General features: G+C 30.8%; 3 protein-coding genes and 1 long non-coding RNA gene across 9 annotated transcripts in view; all 4 read right to left on the bottom strand.

Annotated features, from left to right (window-relative positions):
* Positions 1-7132, bottom strand: part of HUWE1 (HECT, UBA and WWE domain containing E3 ubiquitin protein ligase 1) — a 202847-nt gene extending 195715 nt beyond the window's left edge. For all 6 annotated transcript variants that reach the window (XM_067284115.1, XM_067284118.1, XM_067284119.1 and 3 more), the window contains exon 1: positions 6984-7132. The gene's annotated coding sequence lies outside the window, so the exon portion shown is untranslated. The remainder of the gene's footprint in view (positions 1-6983) is intronic.
* Positions 7133-17261: 10129 nt separating this feature from the next.
* On the bottom strand, positions 17262-17744 carry LOC136986549 (uncharacterized). Its single transcript, XR_010882493.1, has 2 exons — positions 17582-17744; positions 17262-17499 (listed from the first exon to the last, which is right to left on the bottom strand). It is a non-coding gene; the product is annotated as an uncharacterized lncRNA (long non-coding RNA).
* A 68-nt stretch (positions 17745-17812) lies between these two features.
* Positions 17813-20883, bottom strand: LOC136986548 (kelch-like protein 10). The gene is made up of 4 exons (XM_067284108.1): positions 20356-20883; positions 19816-20285; positions 18223-18368; positions 17813-17927 (listed from the first exon to the last, which is right to left on the bottom strand). Exons 1-2 carry the CDS (start codon positions 20838-20840, stop codon positions 19838-19840), a joined length of 933 nt encoding a protein of 310 aa, XP_067140209.1. The 5' UTR covers positions 20841-20883; the 3' UTR covers positions 17813-17927; positions 18223-18368; positions 19816-19837.
* A 1415-nt stretch (positions 20884-22298) lies between these two features.
* Positions 22299-22888, bottom strand: part of Mzt1 (Mitotic spindle organizing protein 1) — a 49219-nt gene continuing 48629 nt past the window's right edge. Inside the window, exon 3 of the mRNA XM_067284087.1 lies at positions 22299-22402. Within this exon, the coding sequence (XP_067140188.1) occupies positions 22382-22402 (21 nt within the window). The 3' untranslated portion in view covers positions 22299-22381. The remainder of the gene's footprint in view (positions 22403-22888) is intronic.

The raw sequence follows: 22888 nt of genomic DNA, 5'->3' as shown, positions 1-22888 counted from the left end.
AATATAGATGTTTTTATAGAATAAAGAATAGAGAACAGACTGCATAATTTCAAGTCCTGGTATTTCTTACATGTAGAGGGAGTTAAATTTTTTCAAACAATATACTTTCCTGGGTATGCAGGAAATTCATTGTTCACAATAATTAATAATAGATTCTTGGTACAACAGATGATTTTCAGCTACCTCAGCAATCTGTTAAAACAAGATTTTACTGTACATATACTAAATACTGGTGCATGATCTCAATACTGTAGAAGAATGCTGAATGTTAAAAAGAGTAAAATGCCTGCAAATATACAAATATTTTACTGTTGTTAACATTCAGCTTTCTACTGCATAATAAAAATAGTTCTATATTACTTAATATTACTGACAAGACTTTAAATAATAGGAAGTTTACTTTAAATCAACTAAAATTCTATTAGACTTCAAGTCTTCAGTTATATATTTACTATTTTATATTAGTAAACATTACTGTGGTGGTTGAATTTCATTTAAATGGTCACAACCACAACTTAGATGTGTAGTATCAGCTGTGTTTCAAAAGTGATTACAATAGGCAGTTTCCATTATACAGTTGGAAATAAAATAACCAATTTATATTATCTTCAATTGCCAACAAAAACTATTAACCTGAAATTTGCAGCGCTCAGTTATAAAATAACATCATTCCAAAGTTTAAAATAATTTAATCATTTAATCTAATAAATAAAAACAAAATTATGCATATTTATTTGAGACAACATTATCTGCCTGAGGCCTTTATACACACACACGTGTTTGGATTGTCAATTTCATTCAGTTTTGTCATCCTTTCTCTCAACTTTTTTGAAAAATGTGCTGCTTTTTGTTTATATACCTTCCTACTAACTGTTTCCATCATGTTTTACAAAAAAATTTGCAATCTACAAAATTCTTTCAAATGACCATAAACATTCATTTTAACAAACAAATCTATGACATCAATGCCTACCAATCAATCCAGAAAACACATTTAACTTCACATTCAGTTAATTTCATTTTCAAAACAGTAAATTAGTGAAACAATTTGTTAAGAGCATGCAATCTAAATGATGTACAACTGGCAAAAATCAATCAATCATGATGTCATTACCATTTCATCAACTAAAATCAGTAAAATCATTTAATCAGTGTCCATTCACCCAAATATTAGCAATTTAGTTTATTGCTTTGACATAAGACCTAATAATGCATGAATTTTTGGAAGTATTTACTTAAAAAAATCTTACTATTATTTCTTGTTTACTTTTGATGTTTCTTTGAAATATAGTTATTGCCTCTTAAAATATATTTTAAAATTTATCAGATTACTCTACCAAGAATTACTTTTGTCATCATTTGAAACTTTTTAACCTTTGCAACTATTTCTTCACAATATAAAGAATACAAAGATATGTAAGTAAAGCCAAATTGATCACTTTCTTAAGCTTACCAGAAAAAAAATTTGTGAGCGTGACAAAAGTATCTATTGCAATGTGTAAGGATCACACAAACAAAAAGTGAACACATCATATTTCATCGTGCAAAGTAGCAATTGGTAGGTCACCTTACAGCTCAACATAGGCAAAGAACATTAAAATATTGGCATGAATAGATTTTATCTCAGTAATTGGTAGATTACTATTTAGTTATGGAATCATCCAGAATCAAACAATGGTGATTGGTTTTTAGTGGCTGAAGGAAATAGGAGTGCTGACATCTACAGATGAATAAAGCACATTTATGGTGAATATTGTTTAGGACAAACAGCAATTGGTGCAAGAGTTACAGAGGTCACAAGTCAATTCAGGATAAACAGAGACCAGGTCAGGCATACAACGTAATCTCTGCTGCATCAATCACTGTTGGTTGACCTTATGCCATCACACAAAACAATCAACTCACAATGCTATTGCAAAACTGTCACGATTATGCAAAGCAAAAGCCAAAACACTCAGGATTCCTCTCATGAAAAGTCACCCTGTTTCACAACAATGCTTGTCCCATTATGGCAAGTACAACCATTGCCATGTTACAGAAATTCTGCTGGGAGATACTGGATCATCCACCATATAGTCCTGACCTGTTACAATGCAACTTTCACATTTTCAAACCTCTTAAAAAAGCTTTGCAAGGGCAATTTCATGTCAGATGGTTGACGTAAAAGTTAGGGTCAAAGAATTTTTTTTACCAGCAGCCACCAAAATACCACGAGGGGCAACGATCTGCTTGTGAGATGCTGGGATCTATGCCTAAACAAACATGAAGATTTCTTTTCGATTTGCAATAAATGATTGCCTGTTCTGATGTGTGTACATTTTTCATTTGGGCAACCCTTACATATGCTGTAGTTGCCAACTACCATGTGTAGCAACATTAACAAAACTACATGTTGTTTTCAAACCTGTTCAAAGTTTTTAAAATATCTAGTTTTATAATGGGTACGTTCCAAATTTATACATTCATATATAAATTCAAACATATCCATAAATGCAACAATTCTAAATATCAGCAAAGAAACTAGAAAAATACAGAAAATAAATGACATTTTTACTTAATTTTAATTGCATAAAACAATTTAGAAAATAAACTGACATGTAAGAGATAGACAAATAATCATGATAAGCAGTTAAATAAATTAGTAGAATGCAACTGTTAAATTTGTCTAAGAATATGCAAATCAACCAAATATGCAAGTTTCTGCTATTTTAAAGTTAAGTACATTCTTTAAATTTAGTATATTTGAGATTAATTTAATCAAGCAATTAACATTTTCTTACCAAAAAAAAATTATGGCCTTGATTTGGTTCCTATAAAGCTTTACATTTTCTTTCTGAAATGAAATGAGATTACAACTTTGATCATCATGATCAAATGATACACAGGAAAAACTTTTTTCCAAGAACTATTTCATCAAAAGCATAATTATAGTTTCAAGTTATTTTTACAGAAAATTCAGATTATTTTCCCATTATTGGTCTAGCTATAGTGAATAGGCTTATATGCTCCTATAATCCAGCAAGCTACATTGAAGTCAACATTGCTACCAACAGGGTTACAAATGCTGGATAGGTTAGTAGAGAAGAGCCAAACAAAACAGACCTCTCATCTTGTAAAAACTTCATTTGTAAAAGAAATCAGGAAAAAGTATGACATGGTCTAGAAATGCTGAGTGTCCTTACCTAAGAGTTGCCCTCTCACCAAGAAATAACTGAATCCTCAACAGTCTATGATAAAAAAAACAACAGAAATATAAAATTATAGAGTGAGAAAGCAAATGAAGTGGTGAGGGAAATGAGCAGCTACAGACTATATATCATCTGTACACATGAGAAGGATGAAAAGCAAGGAATGTAAGAATTTGCAGAGCAAGATGATGGTCTGGTTTGGAGTGCCCAACAAGAGCACTAATGCAGTATAGGTGTTTGCTGAATGAGAGCATGAAGATGGCATACAACAGACTGTAAATTTAAAATGAAATAACGGTATGATTATGTAACATTACTCTTACAAATGAGACTGTATGATTAAAGTTACAACTAAACTTAAAAATTAATAGTAAAAGCTTTATGTATGAAATATAGAAAAAAAAAAATGCTTCAGTTTAGCATAATAGAAGTTATTTCTTTAAGTAAATGTTGCACATTTAAAGAAAACCTTAGGAGTGCATTTTAAGTCAAACATAAAATTACCATAAGAATGACAAATGAATTCTATAAGAAAAAGTTTTTATCTCAATTGGTATAACTATTTTTATACATAAAATGTTTAAAAATATTAGAATAAAATGTCCTGTTTTTTCTTTTCAATGACGATTCTGCTAATTGTTTCATAATAAAAGTACAAAATAACAAAATATGACAAATATTGGTTCGTTATTTATAATTTTTTGTAAATAGCCAGAAAACCTGTTTTCAAGGGATTATCCCATCCAGAAAAAGTGTTGATTTATAGACAAAGTATATGCACTTTGTTTACAAATTTCTTTCAATTCATAAAAACATACAAGTTACCTTACTATACAATAAAATATAAAATCAGAACATTTCCAACTGTACATTCTATAATAATTTTATATGATTATAAAATTATGCAGAAAATAATCACACAAAATTTATATAATTTTTTAAAAATGAAATTATAAGGTCTAAAAAATGCTTTGTTCTCAATTTATATTTTTCTATAACAAAAATTGTAAACCAAGACTTGACATGTCAAAGATATTGTCTCTCTCATACAATATAATTTCCCCATCATCATCAAAACGTCTTACTATCATCCATCAAGTCATTTATTTAATGAAAGCAGTAAATTACATCAATAATTCTGAAATTAATTACGTGCATTTGTGCATAATTGACTCCCATAAATTTATTGTTGTAACATGTAGTAAGAAAGATGTTTTCAATTTATCATCTCATTTCTTTATAACTGAACTCCAATACATCATTCATTTAGTAGCTCAATTAGCTCATGACTGAATTTGGATTAGGAATGATAAACTATAGAACTTTCATTTTCAAAAAATTCTGGTGTTTGAATTTAAAATCAATATATTCTTGTTGAAAATATTGTAGTAATTCAAATGAATATATTTAATAAAACTTATTAAAAATAACTTAAAACGATAATTCCTCAGTATCAATTGTTTGAAAATTAAAACATGTAAAAAACAAACCATGTATCACTTTAGAAGACAATACCTGAAACTGTCACAACTAAACTATTCAATATGACTAAGCACTTTTCAGGATTTTACCATCCCACCTTCAAATCCTTTGGGCATTAATATTCTGAGGATTTAAACAGAATACAGAACTGAATGCACATTATACAAGTTTGAACTGAAAAGCACTTAATTATATTGAATAGTTTTAACTTCAAAATTCTGAGTATTTCCTTTTCAAGTTGAGGAATTAAGAAAATCACATCAAGAAAATATGAAAATAAAAATCACATATAATTAAATTGTTTTTTTTTTCTTATGATAAGCTTTCTGCATTTAGCAATTTTACTTCTCTGGCACTTTTCAAATTATAGTAAAGCTTGTAATCATTAGAATTTGGCTATTTGTATAAAAGTTCAGTTTTTTCTTGACCTTAAACTAAAAATAGAAGGATTTTCTTCTGTATATAAAAATATTGATCATTCAATGCTGAAACTTCATATATCATAACGTAACTATTTAGATATATCTTAAATCAAGAATAAAAGTAGAATTATAATATACTGATAACCACTCATTTTAATATTAGGGTAGTGCATGTGAATTTTATATATTCATATTGTATTTATCACATACGTGAAAATTTCAATGACATTTTACTGTAAGTCCAAAAATTGTAGAACAAAATATTGCATGTATAAAAGTTTTTCATATATAATTAATTCATAATCAATTATTTGATCATTTTAAACCGAAATATCATGTATTAATTACCTTCAGCATAAAATACTATTAAATATTAATGAACTTTGGCAATATCCATTTACATGTCAAGGCATAAATTCAGTATTTTCATCATTCTATTCTTACAGATAACTACACACACATACCATTTTTTATCTACAATAATTTTCTAATTTTTTCTAATAATAAATATTTAAGTACTATTTTGTATAAAAGATACTAAACTTTTCAATTCTCAAAATTTAACAATTATTTTAATAAAATCTAAATAAAATTTTTATTACAGAAGAGTTAAATTTAAAAATTAAAAAAAATTTTTTTTACCTTAAACCTTATTATGAAATGTAAGGAAAAATTATCATAATTTCAATTTTCCAATGTCAATTTTTTCTTTATCAAATATAAATATCCAGAATGTAGCTTAAATTCACAAAAATTTTGTACTACGTTTATGTAGCTACAAAATTTTATTGTCATCACAATATAGTAATATAACTACAATCACTGCTGGCATCATTTTGCATTATATAACAGCATGCAAAAGGTACAATCACCAAAATATCAAGTTGAGAGAGCTTTGAACTTTATTTTTTAAATGTGTTAGATGCAAAACACTAAAATGCAAATAGTCACAATCTTCTCTTGTAGAACATGGTCTGGTCTGTAACACACTTAAAAAAAATTAGAACATTGTAGTTTTATATCAAACACAAATGTCTTACTATTTTTGTGTTTATATCATTCACTTGTACGTAAAAAATTCTGTATTAAAAATGGTAAGCGATACACAGGAGCACAATATTGTAGCATATTGTTTCGTCAATCAGACCAATGGCAACGATAATCATAATTCACGCAATTTGTAATTAATACGCATTCGACGTACAAAGCGTAAACGTCCAATAATTGATATAAAAATAACTACCCAGTATTTTGTTAAACCAATCAGAAAATTTTATTTGTATTTAATTGTAATGTTGCTAATTATCCAGGCTTAGATTATAATAAGATGTTCAAATTAAAACCGATTCTTCAAACAGCAGCAGCAGCTAACAAGAAAAATTGTACACTGAAAACTGAAAAATACAAACACAAAAAAAAATAAATATAAAACTGTGAATTATTTCAAAATAAGAAATTTATTAACTGTGAACTCTTCAAAGATTATATCACCATACGTCATACTTATTTTCTAATATTGAATTCTGATAACAAATAATAAATCATGAAATTATAATATTCATAGTTTAAACAATTCAGCAATTCATGAATAAGACTCATTTATTGTAAACCTATGAATCTTTCTCTATTTTTTTTCTTCGAGTTATCGCGATCATTTCTCAATTTAAAGCTTAATTCAAAAGAGAAAGAAGAATTAAAATGAAAGTGTTTAATCAATGAATTATTGTATTTTTTAAAATTTCAAAAAAACGTTCCAAAATTCCCAATCATTAATCATTAGGCTTAACTGACTTACAAAATTTAGAAGAGAATAAATTATATCTTTGAAATTTTATGTTATTCTATGCATCTGTCAAAGTATTACATGTATATAAATTAAAATATAATGTACCTGAATGATTTCATTTTGAATTATAACTTTCTAATGTCTCGACAACTCCTAAACCTTACACGAACGAAGTCCGCATTAAGCCAATAGTTCAATTTCAAGATAAAAGAGGGAGCTTTTCGTTAGAATTTAATCTCGATGAACATTTGACAATAGAAAAATCTCGAAGAATATCAAATATTTTGAAAATTTTTTAAAAAAATTTATATTTTTAATAAATTATAATAATTATTTTAAATAATTATTTTAATCTAATACGAAAACTTTCATTCATTTATAAAAATATCGAGCACAAAGAACCGTACATACTTCTTACCATTACGAAATTCTTAATAGATAACTGCGTAGAATCAAAAACTCACCTGCAATCAAAATTCGGTCAATTAAATATTATAATATTAATAAAGATTCATTTATAATTATTTCAAAAAAAATATAATAGCTTTATTTTTTAAAATTGTGAAAATATCGTGTATGAAATTACGCTATTTCAATTTTCAAAAATGATTTGCAATTGTGAAATTTTAAATCAAAATCTATATTTCAATAATTTTTTAAATTTAAAAGATATATATATATGTATTGACTTGAATTACATTTAATTCTATTTAAAATAGAAATTAATGTATTTCTATTAGTACAAGAATTTGCGCATAAGATTTGTGAAAATAATATATTTTTTGTTGTATACTTTTAAATATATAATTTTAAATTTGAAAATTTCAAATTAATTTCACATTTATTCGACAATTAAAATATTATTTATTTACGAAAAATGTAAATAAATCTGAAATTTATTACTCTTTTCTCAAGATGAGCGAAAACTTGCTACACACCTGTATTATAAATTATACGATGTAGTGCGCATTAACTACTACATTCTTCTCTGGAAAATTAAAATTAATTTTTTCATATCTATCAATTTGATTTTGTTAGGCCCACAATATGTTGGGCCCCGTCCCTCACCACCCGGCCGCCCTATTGTGGGCCTGGCCGAACCCATAATAGGCTTGCTAAAAGAGGCCCTCTAATTAGTGCCCACAGGGCAGAGAGTTGGAAAAAAAACAAATGAGGTGATCGGGTGATGAATAATAGAATCCCATAAGTCCGAGTCAACTGAGCATGAAAATTTCTGAAAATCTAACCGAAAATCGAATCCAGTCCTTAATGTTTATCAACTCTTAACTTATTTCATGTAGTATATTTTGTTCTGTTTCAGATTATATAAAAATTATTTCGACATTTTTAATTTCCGAAGAACATATTTGTTTTTCGAAATTCTTATTTTTCAAATTAAAATAGTTTGAAAAATAAGAATTTTATTAAAATGTCTTTAGTTTTGTCTACTACGAATTGGAATGAATCTCATCCCGAATTATTGAGAGGACGATATGAATGTCGAAATTAGCATCAATTTCATAATTTCAGAACAAAAGATATTAGTTTTCTGCATATTAATATATGAGCCATTCACAGCGGCCAAATCGATTAATTCCATTTGTAAATTCTTAATATAATCGTTATTATTTTCAAATTTTTCGCGTATTTAATTTTATATATCGTTTAATTAAAGCTATACTTTAATATAACGATATAAAAAATATATTCTGCAATGTTTATTTAAATTTAAAGTTTAAAGGAAATTTAAAAAAATAATTTATATTATCAATTTTTATACTTTTTGTTTTGTCGAGTTAATCGATTTGGCAAGTGAGCGGCTCATATATCGCTTAAAACAATTAACTATGTACGAACATCCGGTTTGCATCGAAATCAGGTTATTTCAACTGAAATATTTTCCACTGAATGTTGATAATCAATTTACGTAGATAATTAACATCCAATTTAATTGTATTGTCAACAGAAAAACTGCGATGTACAGGAACAAGACACTACTAGAATTGAAAACGACATGACTTTGTCACAACAAATAACTGATTTCATATTCCTGCGTGTATTGGCTCATTTTCATTCATTTTTATAATAACAAATTAAAAGGAAACACGCAGCTCTTCGCTTGCCCTTCGTTATTTCCAAACGAATGGCAACCCAGAACTCACCACGGGGAGGTGGCTGCGTCAGAGTTCCACCGAGAGTTGAAAAGAATGCAACTCCAAACGTGATTAACATCACTTGTGCAGTTTCATTCGTCCTAACTCACACTTGAATAACATCTGTTTCACGTTAGTTACTTTAATAATAATTGAACTCTGTACATTTATTACATACAAACATTTATACAGTACGTTAAACTTACCGCATTATTCCTATATAAAGCAATGCGTGCAATATTCTAACTACTGACAACGAAAGTCACTAACGATACCTTACAATAATGAAACATACGAACGAATATTGCAAATGAAATATAATGCGCTTCGACCACTTCTCGCGTCATATTCGAAATAAAAGTTAAAACTAGCAAACGATAATAGGCTACTGAATAATCACAGCGAATCGTTAACTCAATACCATTGCCAAAAACTCGGAAAAGTCAAAGCAGCCTCCGACTCCTCTTTGTGTCTTCTCTCTAGAACTTACCTGATATTTGAAAAAGGGAGATGGCCGCCTTCCACCCCATTCGTGTCTACTCTCTAGAACTTACCTGATATTTGAGGAGATGATTCTCGCCTTCAAACTGAAATATGACTTTCGCCATCTAAATTTTATCTGTAATTTTGTAAATTAACTGCATTCAACACTAATTTTACAAAATTCTCACATGTTAAATGTAATTTGAAATATAATACTTTAAATACGTTAGAATTCAAATTTTTTTTTTGCTTTTAATTTCATTTTGATTTCTTATAAAGCTTGCTATCTAATTTTTTTTCACAAAACTAAAAAAACAGGTAAAAAGAAAAAACAAAGTTTTTTTTTCAACAAGTAGGGGGCAACAAGTAAAACATTCAACAATGCGTCCCAACTATTGGTTACTTTCGACAAATACGTGACCTGTGTTCAGTGGTGATATTCAGCTGGTTCGCACAGGTTCGCCCGAAGCCCGTTGTTAAAATTTTCAGTTTTCCAAACCTTGTTAAACACACGGAACATTTCTCAGTGGTTTTTTTAAATATATTAAAATATACGTGTTATACTCTGTAACACTACTAAACTAGAGCCCTATACCTTGTTCGCACCGAGCATTTCAATCTAGATTGTGAGCAAGGTCGGGGACTATGCCTTGGTGCGATCTCTCTCGACCGTTTTAATGTCGACCAAAATGAGGTTTAATCGCGATCGATTCAAGAGAGTTCTTGAAACTAGATCCAGTCATAAGAGAGATCCCACAATCTCACGCGCGCGAGATAATACAAGATGGCTGTGGAACACGTGTCGGGCTATGGACAGCGAAATTAAAAGGATATTGTATTTCGAGAGATGATGACGTCTGTCTATTATCAGCAGTGCCATTCGGGGTGAAAAATTTCTCTGCCTAAAAAAAAAAAAGGTCGACAGCACTAATATACTATTGTCACCTAGTCTTCACCCAGGGCTAGTTACGTTCCAAATACGCCACTGATTATTAGATGTATCGCAAGGAAAGGTATTGTATTTATTTCTAGCCAAAATTTCCATTTCGTTTGTCGGTGATTGTCAGGGAAAATTTTTCTGCTAGCGACCCTTTGTTAACTATTTCGAATATCACCACTGCCTGTGTTACGTCACAACATTATTGGATTTCATTTATTTTACTTTATAAATAATTTCATTTTCTGATAAATACAATTATTAAAATGAAATTTACAGATGTGAAGTCAAAACATCACCATTAAACTTTTCTTGTCATTAAATACAGTCAAACCTGCTTTTATGCGGGAGATAGGGACCGCATAAAAGAAAATGCATTAAAAAAAATCGCGCGAAACTTCACGAGTGGCTATAAAAAAATAGTTTTCGCAACACAATTAAAAAAATATTTTTTTTTATGCGGTGAATAGGGACCGCATAAAAAAAGTCTCGCGTAGAAAATAACTCGAAACTGTACGAAATAACTACAAATTGCTTTTTTAACTCCTCGGGCCTTTTTCTGCAACACCTAATGGGGAAAAAATCCTCTAAGAATTTTAATTTTTATATTAATTAATTATTTCCACTTAAATACGAATCTAACATTAAAAAGTTAAAAATAATCGTTAAATAATGATTTTATTTGATAAATATAGCTGCAGAAAGTGTTATTTCATTTAACAAGGCGTGAAATTTCACACCTGCAGTCTAAAGCTGGAGGGGAGCTAACTTACCGCATCTGTTCAAATATAACATATTTATGGTTTTTATTCTATTAAAATAAGAGGGAACCGAAATAAACGTATGAGAAAAAAATTTTTCTGAATAAAAAATGAAAAAACCTGCTGATGTCATAGAAAACAACCAATAGAGTTTTTAAAAATTTTACAGGAGTCAACTATGTTCCAATTTGAAAATTTTCATATACCGCACAAAAAAAATCGCACAAAACAAATCGCACAAATAAAAATTGCACAGAAAAAGACCGCACAAAAACAGGTTTGACTGTATAATATTGTTGCAATCCGTACTTTTCCAAAGTTGATGTTGATAGGCAAACCCTATACGGTCCATTATATTTTTATATGTGAAGATCTCTTATGAGCGGCTTTTCTTCTGTGCACATTAGATTCTTTTAATTGAAAAAACATAAAAGTAATATAAATCTCAATAAACTACAAATTATGAGTAATACATGAAGGTTTAATATAAAGTTTAATTTCAAAAAACAATAAAGACAGTACGTTGACTTTCGGAATCCCATTCTATGTCTGTAGGAAAAATTCCGATTGAGATTTATAATTATTTATGTGGGCTTTTTTTGGTTTGTTAAATATTGACATATTTTAAACTACGTTAATACAAGTCTACTATTAATATTTGAAAAGTAATCCGAATTGAATAGGTTGTGATGACCCCGCACGTGATCGAAGTTGCTAAGCTTAGACTGGACACTGACATGGATCTAATACTGTACACGAGACACACATATATGTTGGAAAAATAACTAAAGAAAAGAAGATGAAGAGAACCTTGAAGTTTCTTTTCGAAGAAGGGCTAAAAAGATGAAAGGAACCTGAAATTCTTATTTGACGTTAACAATTGAAATTAACTTTGATATCATTCTTTTAATACTTTATTTTATTAAAGATATAATAAATAATATACATAGAGGAATTCAGTTTAAAATAGAAGAAGAGAATAATGTTAATAATAGTATAAATTATCTAGATATTACAATAAAAACCAATAAGTGTATTATAGAATTTGAACCATTTAAAAAGCCATGTTCTATAAATACAACAATGAAATATAACTCCAATCTTCCTTCGTACATTAAACAGAACGTTTTTAATATGGAATATATAAGAATTAAGACAAGAACCAGTAAAGCTACTAATATAAACAAACATATAAATGAGTTATAACAGAAATTTATGCTCGACGGTTATCGGAACAAAATAATTAGTAATTTGGAAAAGAAATTAAATGACAAAAAATACGAAAGATTAAAAAAAGATCCTGATATAAAGTATATTAGCTTCCCTTACATTAAAGGTTTATACGAAGAAATTGATAAAGAAATGAGAAAAATTAATGTAAAATTAGCATCTAAATATGAAAAATTGCATTCTAGATTAAAAGCGAAACAATTAGGAAGAAAAACTAAACAGGCAAAGGAAATAACGCGAAATATAGTATAAAATTCCATGTACAGTACTTGTAGTGATACTAATATTTATATAGGTGAAACAAAGCGTAAGTAAATATAAGGTTGAAAGAATAGATTGCCGACTTAAAATACCACAGATTAATTTCGTTTTTCACGATCACTGTTTATTGAATAATTGTAATATAGATAAGGACAATACTGAAATTTTACATAGGGGGAAAAAAAACACATATAGTAGAAAATTTAAGAAAAGTTTTGAAAGTTTGAAAGCCAAAAAAAAGCGGTAAAGGTGGCAGCCTACCGCTCTGGGGGACCCGGGATCGAATCCGAACGGGTCGAATAATCCCCAGGAATTTTTCGGGGGGTGGTCCGTTCGGATATGTCGGGCCCCGTCTCTCACCACCCGGTCGCCCCATTGTGGGCCTGGCCGAACCCATAATGGGCCTACTAAAAGAGGCCCTCTTAGTGCCCACAGGGCGGAGAGTTAAAAAAAAAAAAAAAAAAGCCAAAAATTGTATAAATAAAAACTTATGTGTAAAATTAAATGAAAACTGATTAAATGTCTTATAAAACAATTTTTATATTAATCTATTAATTATGTTTGGCTATGTTCGAGTTATTGGAAATAGTTGTTAAAATCGGCTACTGTATGTCGTAAAAGTATGCAAATTTGTGTTGAACCACATTGCGGTAAATGAAACTGTAACCAAATAAATTATCTTATAAAAGGCCAGAAAATGTTATTTCTGTATGGAATTGAAGTGTAATTTGTAAAGTATAACTCAATTAAAGTCTACTTGTTCGGACTCTTTTAAAGGATCTATACCAGGGGTCACCAAACTTTTTTCACAGCGGGCCACATATCTGAGAGAATGACGAGTGTGAACCGCATAACTATGTTGTTCAATACAGTACACTGAATACACAAAAAATAAAAACAACCAGCATATTTATTTACTAATACACAAACACGATCTCTGCAGCAAACTCGTAATCGCTTTTGTTAGAAACTTCATTGCAGGTACTTACACAAAAAGCGATCTGATATCTAAAGTCGCGAAAAGTTGCCGAATTTTTTATTTCACTGATTTTCCTAAAAAGTATATTACTGTAAGATGCAAAAATCAGATTATACCGCTTCTGGCATCTTTAATTAGGCCTACACTTACTGTGTAAGAAAAAGGTTTAAATAAGTTTATCTACAATTTATATTTCTTTATAAATAATTATATTTTAGCTCATTTGTATCACAGTGTAACGGAAGGCCGAATGAGCTAACCTTGCAGGCCGGATCCGGCCCGTGGCCCGTAATTTGGTAACCCCTGATCTAAACTAATAATCAGATAAGCAATTATTTATTTTGACGTCACAATGCCAGGCTGCAATTTTTATCATTTTTTAAAATCATTTAATTTAAAATATATGCTCTCTACTTCAAGTTAGTAGTGTCTTGCACCTGTATATCATACTTTTCCTGTTAGCAATAAAGTTGTGCCAGTCATCTATCTAACTCCGTTCAGGGAAAAATTTTTGAATTGAAATAACATGACTTCTAGTCACAACCGGAATTCATATATATTTAATCTGTACCTACTGTCCATAAGCTTTCCATATCTTGTTTCATCTTTCACCTATCTAACTCCGTTCTCGAAATTAAAGAAGGACAGACAGACAAACGACAATGGGAATGTACAGGTCTACAATTTTTTCAAATTGAAGCCCAATAAGTCATTGACATGATAAGCTATTAAACCTGTTTCATAGTCATCGAAAAAGTTAAATCAGCGCGATCCGGAAAGTGATATTTTTCTGGACAAATCTGCACAATAGACCTACAAACCATTTATATTTTCTGCTTCTGTTTCAGAATCCACTGGTAGACTCCTTATTAAGTGCAAAGATTGATTAGTTCAAATCACTGAAAGAAAGGCGGCCATAGAAAACAAGTAGGCAGTGTGAAACCATTATATTTATTGGAAAAACCAGTGGCGAGTCGTGATATGCACTGTGGGACTGCAGCACTACCCAAAGAAAAATAAACTTACAAAAATATATCGTTTTGTTACATGGTTAAAATTAATGTTTTTATGAAAACTAGCGCCGATCCAACATTATACGAAATCAAAACGATTCTATTAGGGTTGTGTTTGTTTGTTTAGTTATGGTAACGCAACACTTGGGCGATCTGTTTGGAGGGTGCCTTCCGGGAGGTCTTTTTATGGGAAGCTGGCCCCTATTTAGGCGTTACAGACATGGAGAAAAAGCGGAAAACTCCACGTGGCCAGCCCGTCCGAACGAGGCGCGAAACCCACGACCGAACTACCAGTGTTCAGGGAACGAAGACCGCTTGGCCACTTGTGGGCCCTATTAGGATTGTGAGCCGCACGTCTTCCTACCACGACACCCGAATATTATACAGTTACGAGCTGCCACTGGAAAAAAATCATGCAACGAGTTGTTTAACTTTCCTGGCAACATATAAAACTGCGTGTGGCGTTATCTCTTATATTTTATTTTTAAAAAAAATTTTTTATAAGTTTAATTAATTATTATAAAATGGCAAATAAGTTCATAATTTTGAGGGTAAGGATGTATTTTATAAAATATTGTAAATGCTAACGAGTAAAATCGTCATTAAGTCCGATCCTACACGAGATTTGACACACGACCCCCGTTATTTTGCTTCAATGCGAATGAATAAAATCATGCCACAAACACACACATCCATATATACAGAAAACCCCAATTTTTTTTTTTTTTTTTAATTTCTCATTCTTTCAAGGTCTCCTGAGTCCATCTTTGGGGAGCGGTCATTTTATGACGATCGTCATACCTCCCTCTGTTATATACAAACTGTGTATATAACAGAGGGAAAGTATGGCGATCGTTAAAGAAAAACAGAGCCGAGAAAGTAAAAATCGTAAAAATTTATGCACATCATTTGCGTGGAAAATGGTTTTTGTGCAATTTTTTAACTTTGTAATGTTTTTACAATTCTTTTAGCATAAACTAAAAAAATTGTAAAAACATTACAAAGTTAACAAAATTGCACAAAAATTTCATATCTCGCACAAATGGTGTCCAGAAATTTTTACGAATACATCTCTCGTAAAAAAATTAATGATTTACTTATAGACACCACATCTGTGGAAGATGAATTTTTACTAGAGGTAGATGACAAAAACACACAAACACCTCAAAGTATAATAGTTACCAAAGTGATAGTTACCAATAACAATTATTAATGTGAAACAATGAGGGTGGTTTTTGTAACAATTAATATAAACACTAAAACAGTGGGATGGTGGTTGAGATTACCGGATGATCTCAATTTATCCGTTAACCACTATCGAAAGCTTAGTGGACAATTATTGCTTTTAGAAAAACGTTTCATTCAATAACATACTTCTTTTTACAATATGCATTTCGGCCAAATTAATTCATTTTCTTTGTCTTTCGTTTTCCAACATCGAGTTCAAAAGCAAAAGAAACTTTCTTTCCTTTACAATACAGCGGTTTGTTCTACAGTAAAGCCACTTCTAGCTTCAAGTACATCTCTGGTAGCAACAAAGCGCTGCCGTTCCAGTCAGACATTTATTTATTTATTTATTACAGGAAGTGGGCTGTCCTGAGACTTAGCCGCTAGGAGTGGAAGGAAGAGGTAGAGATGGGGAGGGGGTGGAAAGGAAAGAGGAGGGGAAAGAGATATAGTATAGATTGGTGAAAAGGAGGAGGTAATGGGATTACATGAATGTCTGCATTGCATATAATAAACAAAAATAAACATAGAATATGTACATAAACAGATGCCATTCAGGCTGGATGGCCAGTCAGACATTATAGCTCCATGGATGGTACACCATCTTCATGGCAAAACATATTTGGTTGTATTTATTTTAACTTAGAAATATCAAACAATTCTAGCACAACTATAATTTTGAGGTCCCTATAAAGATTTTCGGGGCCCATCAATCTAAGAAAAATGAAAATTGTAATTTTTTCGAGTCTTTTTTATTTCACGAAAACAAAAACAAATTTGAATTAATACCCACGGGTTTTTGTGATGTATAATTTAAAATTATTAATATAAATTTTAAAAAAATCCAAGCAGCATAGGGTCCTCTTCATTGCGAGTTTCTAAGGAGACTCGTTGCTGATTGACTTCGATGCGGTAAGATTAGTCATAGGCAAAGTTAAAACCATTCACCTCTTTTTGAGCTAAGGTATGCCAAAAGAGGGGACACAAAACGGTTACGAGAGCGCAAACATTCTCCATTTTTTATTAAAAAATAAACGCACTTATTTATTATAAATATTTATGTTTTTAAATTTTACTGTTTACTTGTAGAAAACTGATTGTTCCTATTGTTGTGTTCCTACTAATATCGAAATATTGTTTTGTTCATATCAGTTGAGAGGAGAAACGAATGTTGAAGTAGCTCTAAAAGCCACGCGAATGAAAATCTTTGAGAATCCCTAGCCTTACATAATAAACATAAAGAAATAATGCTTTGTATATGCTTAAATAACACTTTAGAAGCATCTTAAATTTTATTTTAAATTTATTTAGAAATGTGAAAGGAGTCAATGATCTTGAATTTAGTGTTCAAGAAATTTATTGAACTTGTTATTTTCAGAGATCAGACTTCTCTTCTTGAGATATAATGTCTTACGTTGGGTAACTTTGTTACTACGCAAGCTGTTCATGCAGATCTTGGAATGTACATTTCTTTAGCTTGAGTCCACTGGTCTTTTTTTTATATCGTAGTACTCCACACTAGAAACTGTTATAGCACCATTGAAACAACCCAGAGCAAATATTAAATCTTCTAAAACCTACAAAAGAGAAAAGAATTATATATCACAATATCTACCGAATAAACGTATATATTATATTATAGAAGCAAAATTTACTTACAACAACGGCAAAATTACTTCTAGGTGTGTTCATATCGGAAAGAGGATACCATTTTTTAGTTCTAAGATTATATTTTTCTTCACTAGAAAGTCTAGAATTTCCGTTGATACCTCCAAAAACATAGAGGTTACCATTATGACTTTTACAAGAAACTCCACTACGTAAGGTAGTGGAGTTTCTTGTAAAAGGAGGATATCATAGTCCATTGATTCGTTTTGGAATTGTAAAATTCTGCTGTTTTCAAGAAATCTTGACCATTAAAACCACCCAGAACATAAACGCAACCTTCTAACTCTGTAGCACATGCATCACTCTTCTCGAAATTCATGGAAGCGATCATCTGCCACTTAAAGAGAGAAGCAAAAATGTAATTCTAAAGTTGATAAAATTCTATAAAGTAAAAACTATTTTATTATATTTACTTGATTTGTGTCATAATTATATTTTTCAGCCGAGTTTAATCTGGTGATTCCATTAAATCCGCCCAAGGCATATATGATGTCGTCTACAATGGCTATATTAATGTAACACCTAAAAATATATACAATGAGGATAAGAGTAAATTCCTGTAGTCTATGCTTAACTTATGTTTTTTATATTAAGAAAGTAAATATTAACCTTTCTGAATACATTGGAGCAACCTCCATCCATGTTGTCGTACAAGTATCAAAGCAATAGCAAGTATTAAAGTACTCTGTACCATCAATCCTCCTAAAACGTAGATTTTGTAACCTATAACTGCACATCTGTGGTGCGCTCTTGGTCCAACTTGATTTTCTGTGGGTAACTGTGAAAATATTAATTTCGTTTCAGTATTTTCTAAAAAACAAAATTCACATTTCCTCCTTAAATCTTTCACAGCAATATATAATTATAATTTAACATAGAAGTGCTGTTATCCATTTTCATTTGGAATGAAGATAGAAATTCTTATAGGAAAAAATTTAGCAACCAGTTACTTAACTTTCCCAGCAAAATTTAAAACTGCGTATGGCGCCATCTGTTATGATATTTTAGATAACTGATATTTTAAAAAACTTTTTATATAATTAGTTGTTATAAAATGGCAGAAAGCTTAATTTTCTGAGTTATATATATATATATAATGTAAATGCTAATAACGAGTGAAATCGTCATTAAGTACGACCCTACTAGATATGACATAGCTCCATATATCTTTCCACCCCTCGACCTTTAACCAACAAAATTTAATAGAATCAATCTCTAATACGCAAACTTTCTTGCAAAATTTCAGAAATTTTCATCAAAAATCACGAAAGTTATTAAGCTTTATAGTAGGTGAACAAAATCATGCCACAAACACACTAACATCCATACATACAGAAAAACCCCCGAATTTTTTTGCATTTCTCGACTTTTCAAGGTCCCCGAGTCCAAAAATGTAAAAATTTTAGGTGGAGGTAACTTTTTGACAGATCGCCATACTTTCTCTTTTTTATATATAACAGAGCCAGAAAAGTAATAAACTTATATTAAAATGAATTTATTGGTGCCATAGTCAGGGCTGGTTTTTCGGGCCTCAGACCGAGGCCCGATAAACTTTCGAATTTATACCCACACTTTCATGTTTCTATAACAAAATTTTTTTGTTTTTTGCTATTCTTTGACGAGTATATAACTATATATATTTAATGGTTTGTAAATTATGTTCAATAAAATTATATAATTTTCCAATTAAAAACAATTCTTTTTTAATAAAATTTTAAAGCACCCATTAATAATCTTTTCCCCGAGACCCCGTAAAACCTTCAATCGGTCTTGCTTGCAATGGTCCTATAATCTTATATGAAAGACTCTTCCTGTCCACCAAATAAACTTAATGATGCATTCAAAACAGCTAGAACTTGTGCTATACAGTGCACTGCGTAGAAAAGCGACTTTTAATACAGACGGATATATTTAATGACATATCCCGTTTTAAATGACACAAACTATACCATTGATTTACTTATCTAGTTGTATTAAAGCCACTTTACCAGACAACGGCCATAGACATGCACAAATCCGGCCTTAGCCATAATGGTCTCAAACAGAAATTTAAAGCTTTGTTTTTAAAATGATTATACAGTAAACACCGTATAATTGTACTGTATAAACACTACACGAACACTATTCTGAAAGTATATAATTATAATTTAACATTTAATTTATATACTGCATAATTATACTGTGTGTAAACACTATGATTATACTGTATAAGTAACATCAGATACAACCAACATCCAGCTATCCGTTTTAATGTCGTAAGTCGATAAGATTTATAGCGCTTTTGTCACACCATCCACCATTAACGAACATGATTCCATGTGGTAATCTAGGTGTCTGTAATTCGCACGTAATACGGTTTCTTTCCAGCATCGTCGCATCGAAATCAAATAGGCATCTAATGGCTTCGATGATAACAGAGCGGCAGTTTGAATCGCTACAAACGTACTTGTTTAGTTTGACGTCTTGTGTAAAATAATTCGGGTCCATCAAACACAGGCGCACGTGCGGTATTAGCCTGGTAATATACATCGAACGGCTATTTCGACTGTGTTCGATCCAACGCAAAACCATTTCCCACACGAAATCTTCTTTGACGTTCACTTCTTCGTGACTTACGATGGTTATCACTTCGTCCACGGATAGTGTTAGATACTGCTCTTCTCTAGCGACTTCCGTAAGGTTGATTAATATAAATCTATTAAAGAAGGCGAAAACGTTATTGTAACCTCGTAGCACTATAAGAATGCTGTAATTAATATACGCACTTGAAAGCTTTCTCTTTCATCTCTTTGCAGTGATACCGGTATAACCTGAACAGCTTCCATATGCGATTGCAGTTTCTTTTATCGATGTGATTAAGCAGAAAATCGCAGCAATTCTTTACCATTTTGATGACGATAAATTGATCCGCCACCGAACTTAATTGACACGTGTTGTTCATCGATATATCGTTGTGTCGCGTATAGGCGAATTGTATTATGTGCTGCAGCATCTTGGCCGTTACGTTTGGAATCGTGATTACTTTTCTTGGATTCTTGTTAATCGGACTTGTATATAACGCTTCGAAGTAGGGACTACAGGTAACTAATATTGTTCGATGAACCTGGAATTCCCCTCCGTCTGTAGTCTTTAAGACAGAATCGCACATTAAACCTTCACTCATCATTTTCCATAAGATATTCTGAGGAGATGAAGTTAGATAGTTCTGCCTTTTGTCAGTTTCCTTTGATATTTGTCTCGAATTTGCCATAGATATGACTTTCTTTACCGGCTAAACAACCAAAAATTTTGAATTAATTCTGATTATTAGAATATAATATTAAATAATAATAAATAAAGTGTATTATTGCTGTGTAAATAAGCCAACATTGTTTGTATTTAATGATTCATAATAAACATAAAATTTATTTGATACAGCTACTAAAATAATAAAAATTAGTAACTATATATCAGACAAGGCAAATGCGGCTCTTTTCGAGTTACATGCGGCTCTTGCTGAAAGTGTTAATTTCTGCTTTTTATTATTATTTTTACAATTTTATTTCCACAATTTTGTGAATATGTGTAATTATATATATGTAATATTTAGTAATTTATTTCCAAGTTCTCGATCCGGATGGGGGACACCCTATCCATACCCTCCTTACTATACTATCCGCCACGACAGTACAGAACCGCGGCTCCCATGCATTTTGCAAAACCTACATTTCGGCTCCCACTGAACTCTTGCTTGCCCACCTCTGCTATATATAGTAATTCTTAAATTTCTGTCTCAAAAATTCAATAAAATAAAATATCAAAGCAGATATACAATTAATTTTATTTATTAAATGTAGTCTATACAGGATGTTTTATGTTTGGCCAAATCTTAGAATGTGAAACCCTCATAAGTTTGTGAAATTATATGAGGGGCTATATAATGCAGTAGTCGCCAACATTTCTGACCTCACAGACCACTAAACTCAGTTTTGAATTCCGCGGACCACTATCATGAATTTTTTTTAAACGATACAAACATCTGTAGAATAATGATCATAAAAGTTCCATTTTAACTTATTAATATGAATTCTAAAATGAATTTCTTAAGGTAATACAAACAATGTTTGAGTCCTTATCCTTGTACAATTATGTTATTAATATGAGATAAAATACTTTTATCTTTAAGTCTGTCCGCCCTATGGGTACTTAAAGGGGTCTTTTTAGCAAGCACATTATTGGTTCGGCCACGTCCACAATGAGGAAGCCAGGTGACGAGAAACGGGGCGAGACATCCGTACGAACTACACCCGAAAAATTTGATTTTTCGACCCATCCGGTTCGATTCCGGATCCCCAGAAGCGGTAGACCGACATTTTAACCGTTCGGCCATCTCGCCGTTGCTCGATATACTTTTAACTATTACCATCGATCGAGGAAGAGCATAAACTGCAGTCTACACGAATATCAGCGTAGGTTATTGCTAATTGGTAAGGATTCTGGTACAAGATAAATAACTAGAACAATGCGCTCTACTAATTCAAGTATAAGGCGCATTCTTCGTGAATACCAATCTTATCCGCGCCATTTACAGCACTTGCTCCACGAGATTTTCTTGAATGACGTTCTTGTTCGAATCTCTCTTAATATCTCCAAGACCAATGAACCGTTTTGAATAAAATTTAAAATACTTTATGTAGCGCTAATGTCCATGATGAGTACTATGGACGTCTTAAATTTTTGATATACTTTTATTGTTTGTTTCTACATTACATTAATACACAACAGAATTTAATACAATTATATACATTTTCTTCATTGCTCTCTTTCAGATGCCTGAAATGAAAAATTATTATAAGCAATGATGGTAATTTTAATAAATATCTTAAAATTTTAAAAATTGAATAAATTATTTTTCTAGACTATTTCTGTAAATCAACATCCATAAAAGCCAAGAATCCAGCAAAAAACTTCACTTATGCAAATATTTTTGTCATGTACGTGAAAATTTTGGCTGGATTCTTGGCTTTTGTGTATGTTGGTTTAGTATAATTTAACCAGCATTCTGTTGTCTTCTATTGTTTCTACATCTTATTTATTTCGTTTTTACATTTTAATGTGACACATAGAGTTTTATATTAAACCAAATATCTATTTTCCAAGTTTATCATTTACATTTGGGCTCATATAAGCATACAAGTTGTTTTGCTGACTGTTTTATCTTAGCTACAGTTCACTATAGTTATTTCAAACATTGCCATTTAACTTTTATTTTAATACTGTTCCTATGCTCTTTAATTAACAGTTTAATAAAAGATTATC

Source organism: Centruroides vittatus, unplaced genomic scaffold (genome assembly GCF_030686945.1).
Source record: "Centruroides vittatus isolate TY-2023 unplaced genomic scaffold, ASM3068694v2 scaffold_1152, whole genome shotgun sequence".
Classification (NCBI taxonomy): Eukaryota; Metazoa; Arthropoda; class Arachnida; order Scorpiones; family Buthidae; genus Centruroides; species Centruroides vittatus.
This window is presented reverse-complemented; position numbering and strand designations above follow the sequence as displayed.

What these genes read in the sequence shown, in the direction of transcription:
- LOC136986548 (XM_067284108.1), bottom strand. Translation starts at nt 20,840, where the DNA reads ATGGCAAATTCGAGACAAATATCAAAGGAAACTGACAAAAGGCAGAAC. An exon ending in ATGAAAGAGAAAGCTTTCAA is followed by an intron (nt 20,286 to 20,355) that starts GTGCGTATATTA and finishes CTTCTTTAATAG; the next exon opens with ATTTATATTAATCAACCTTA.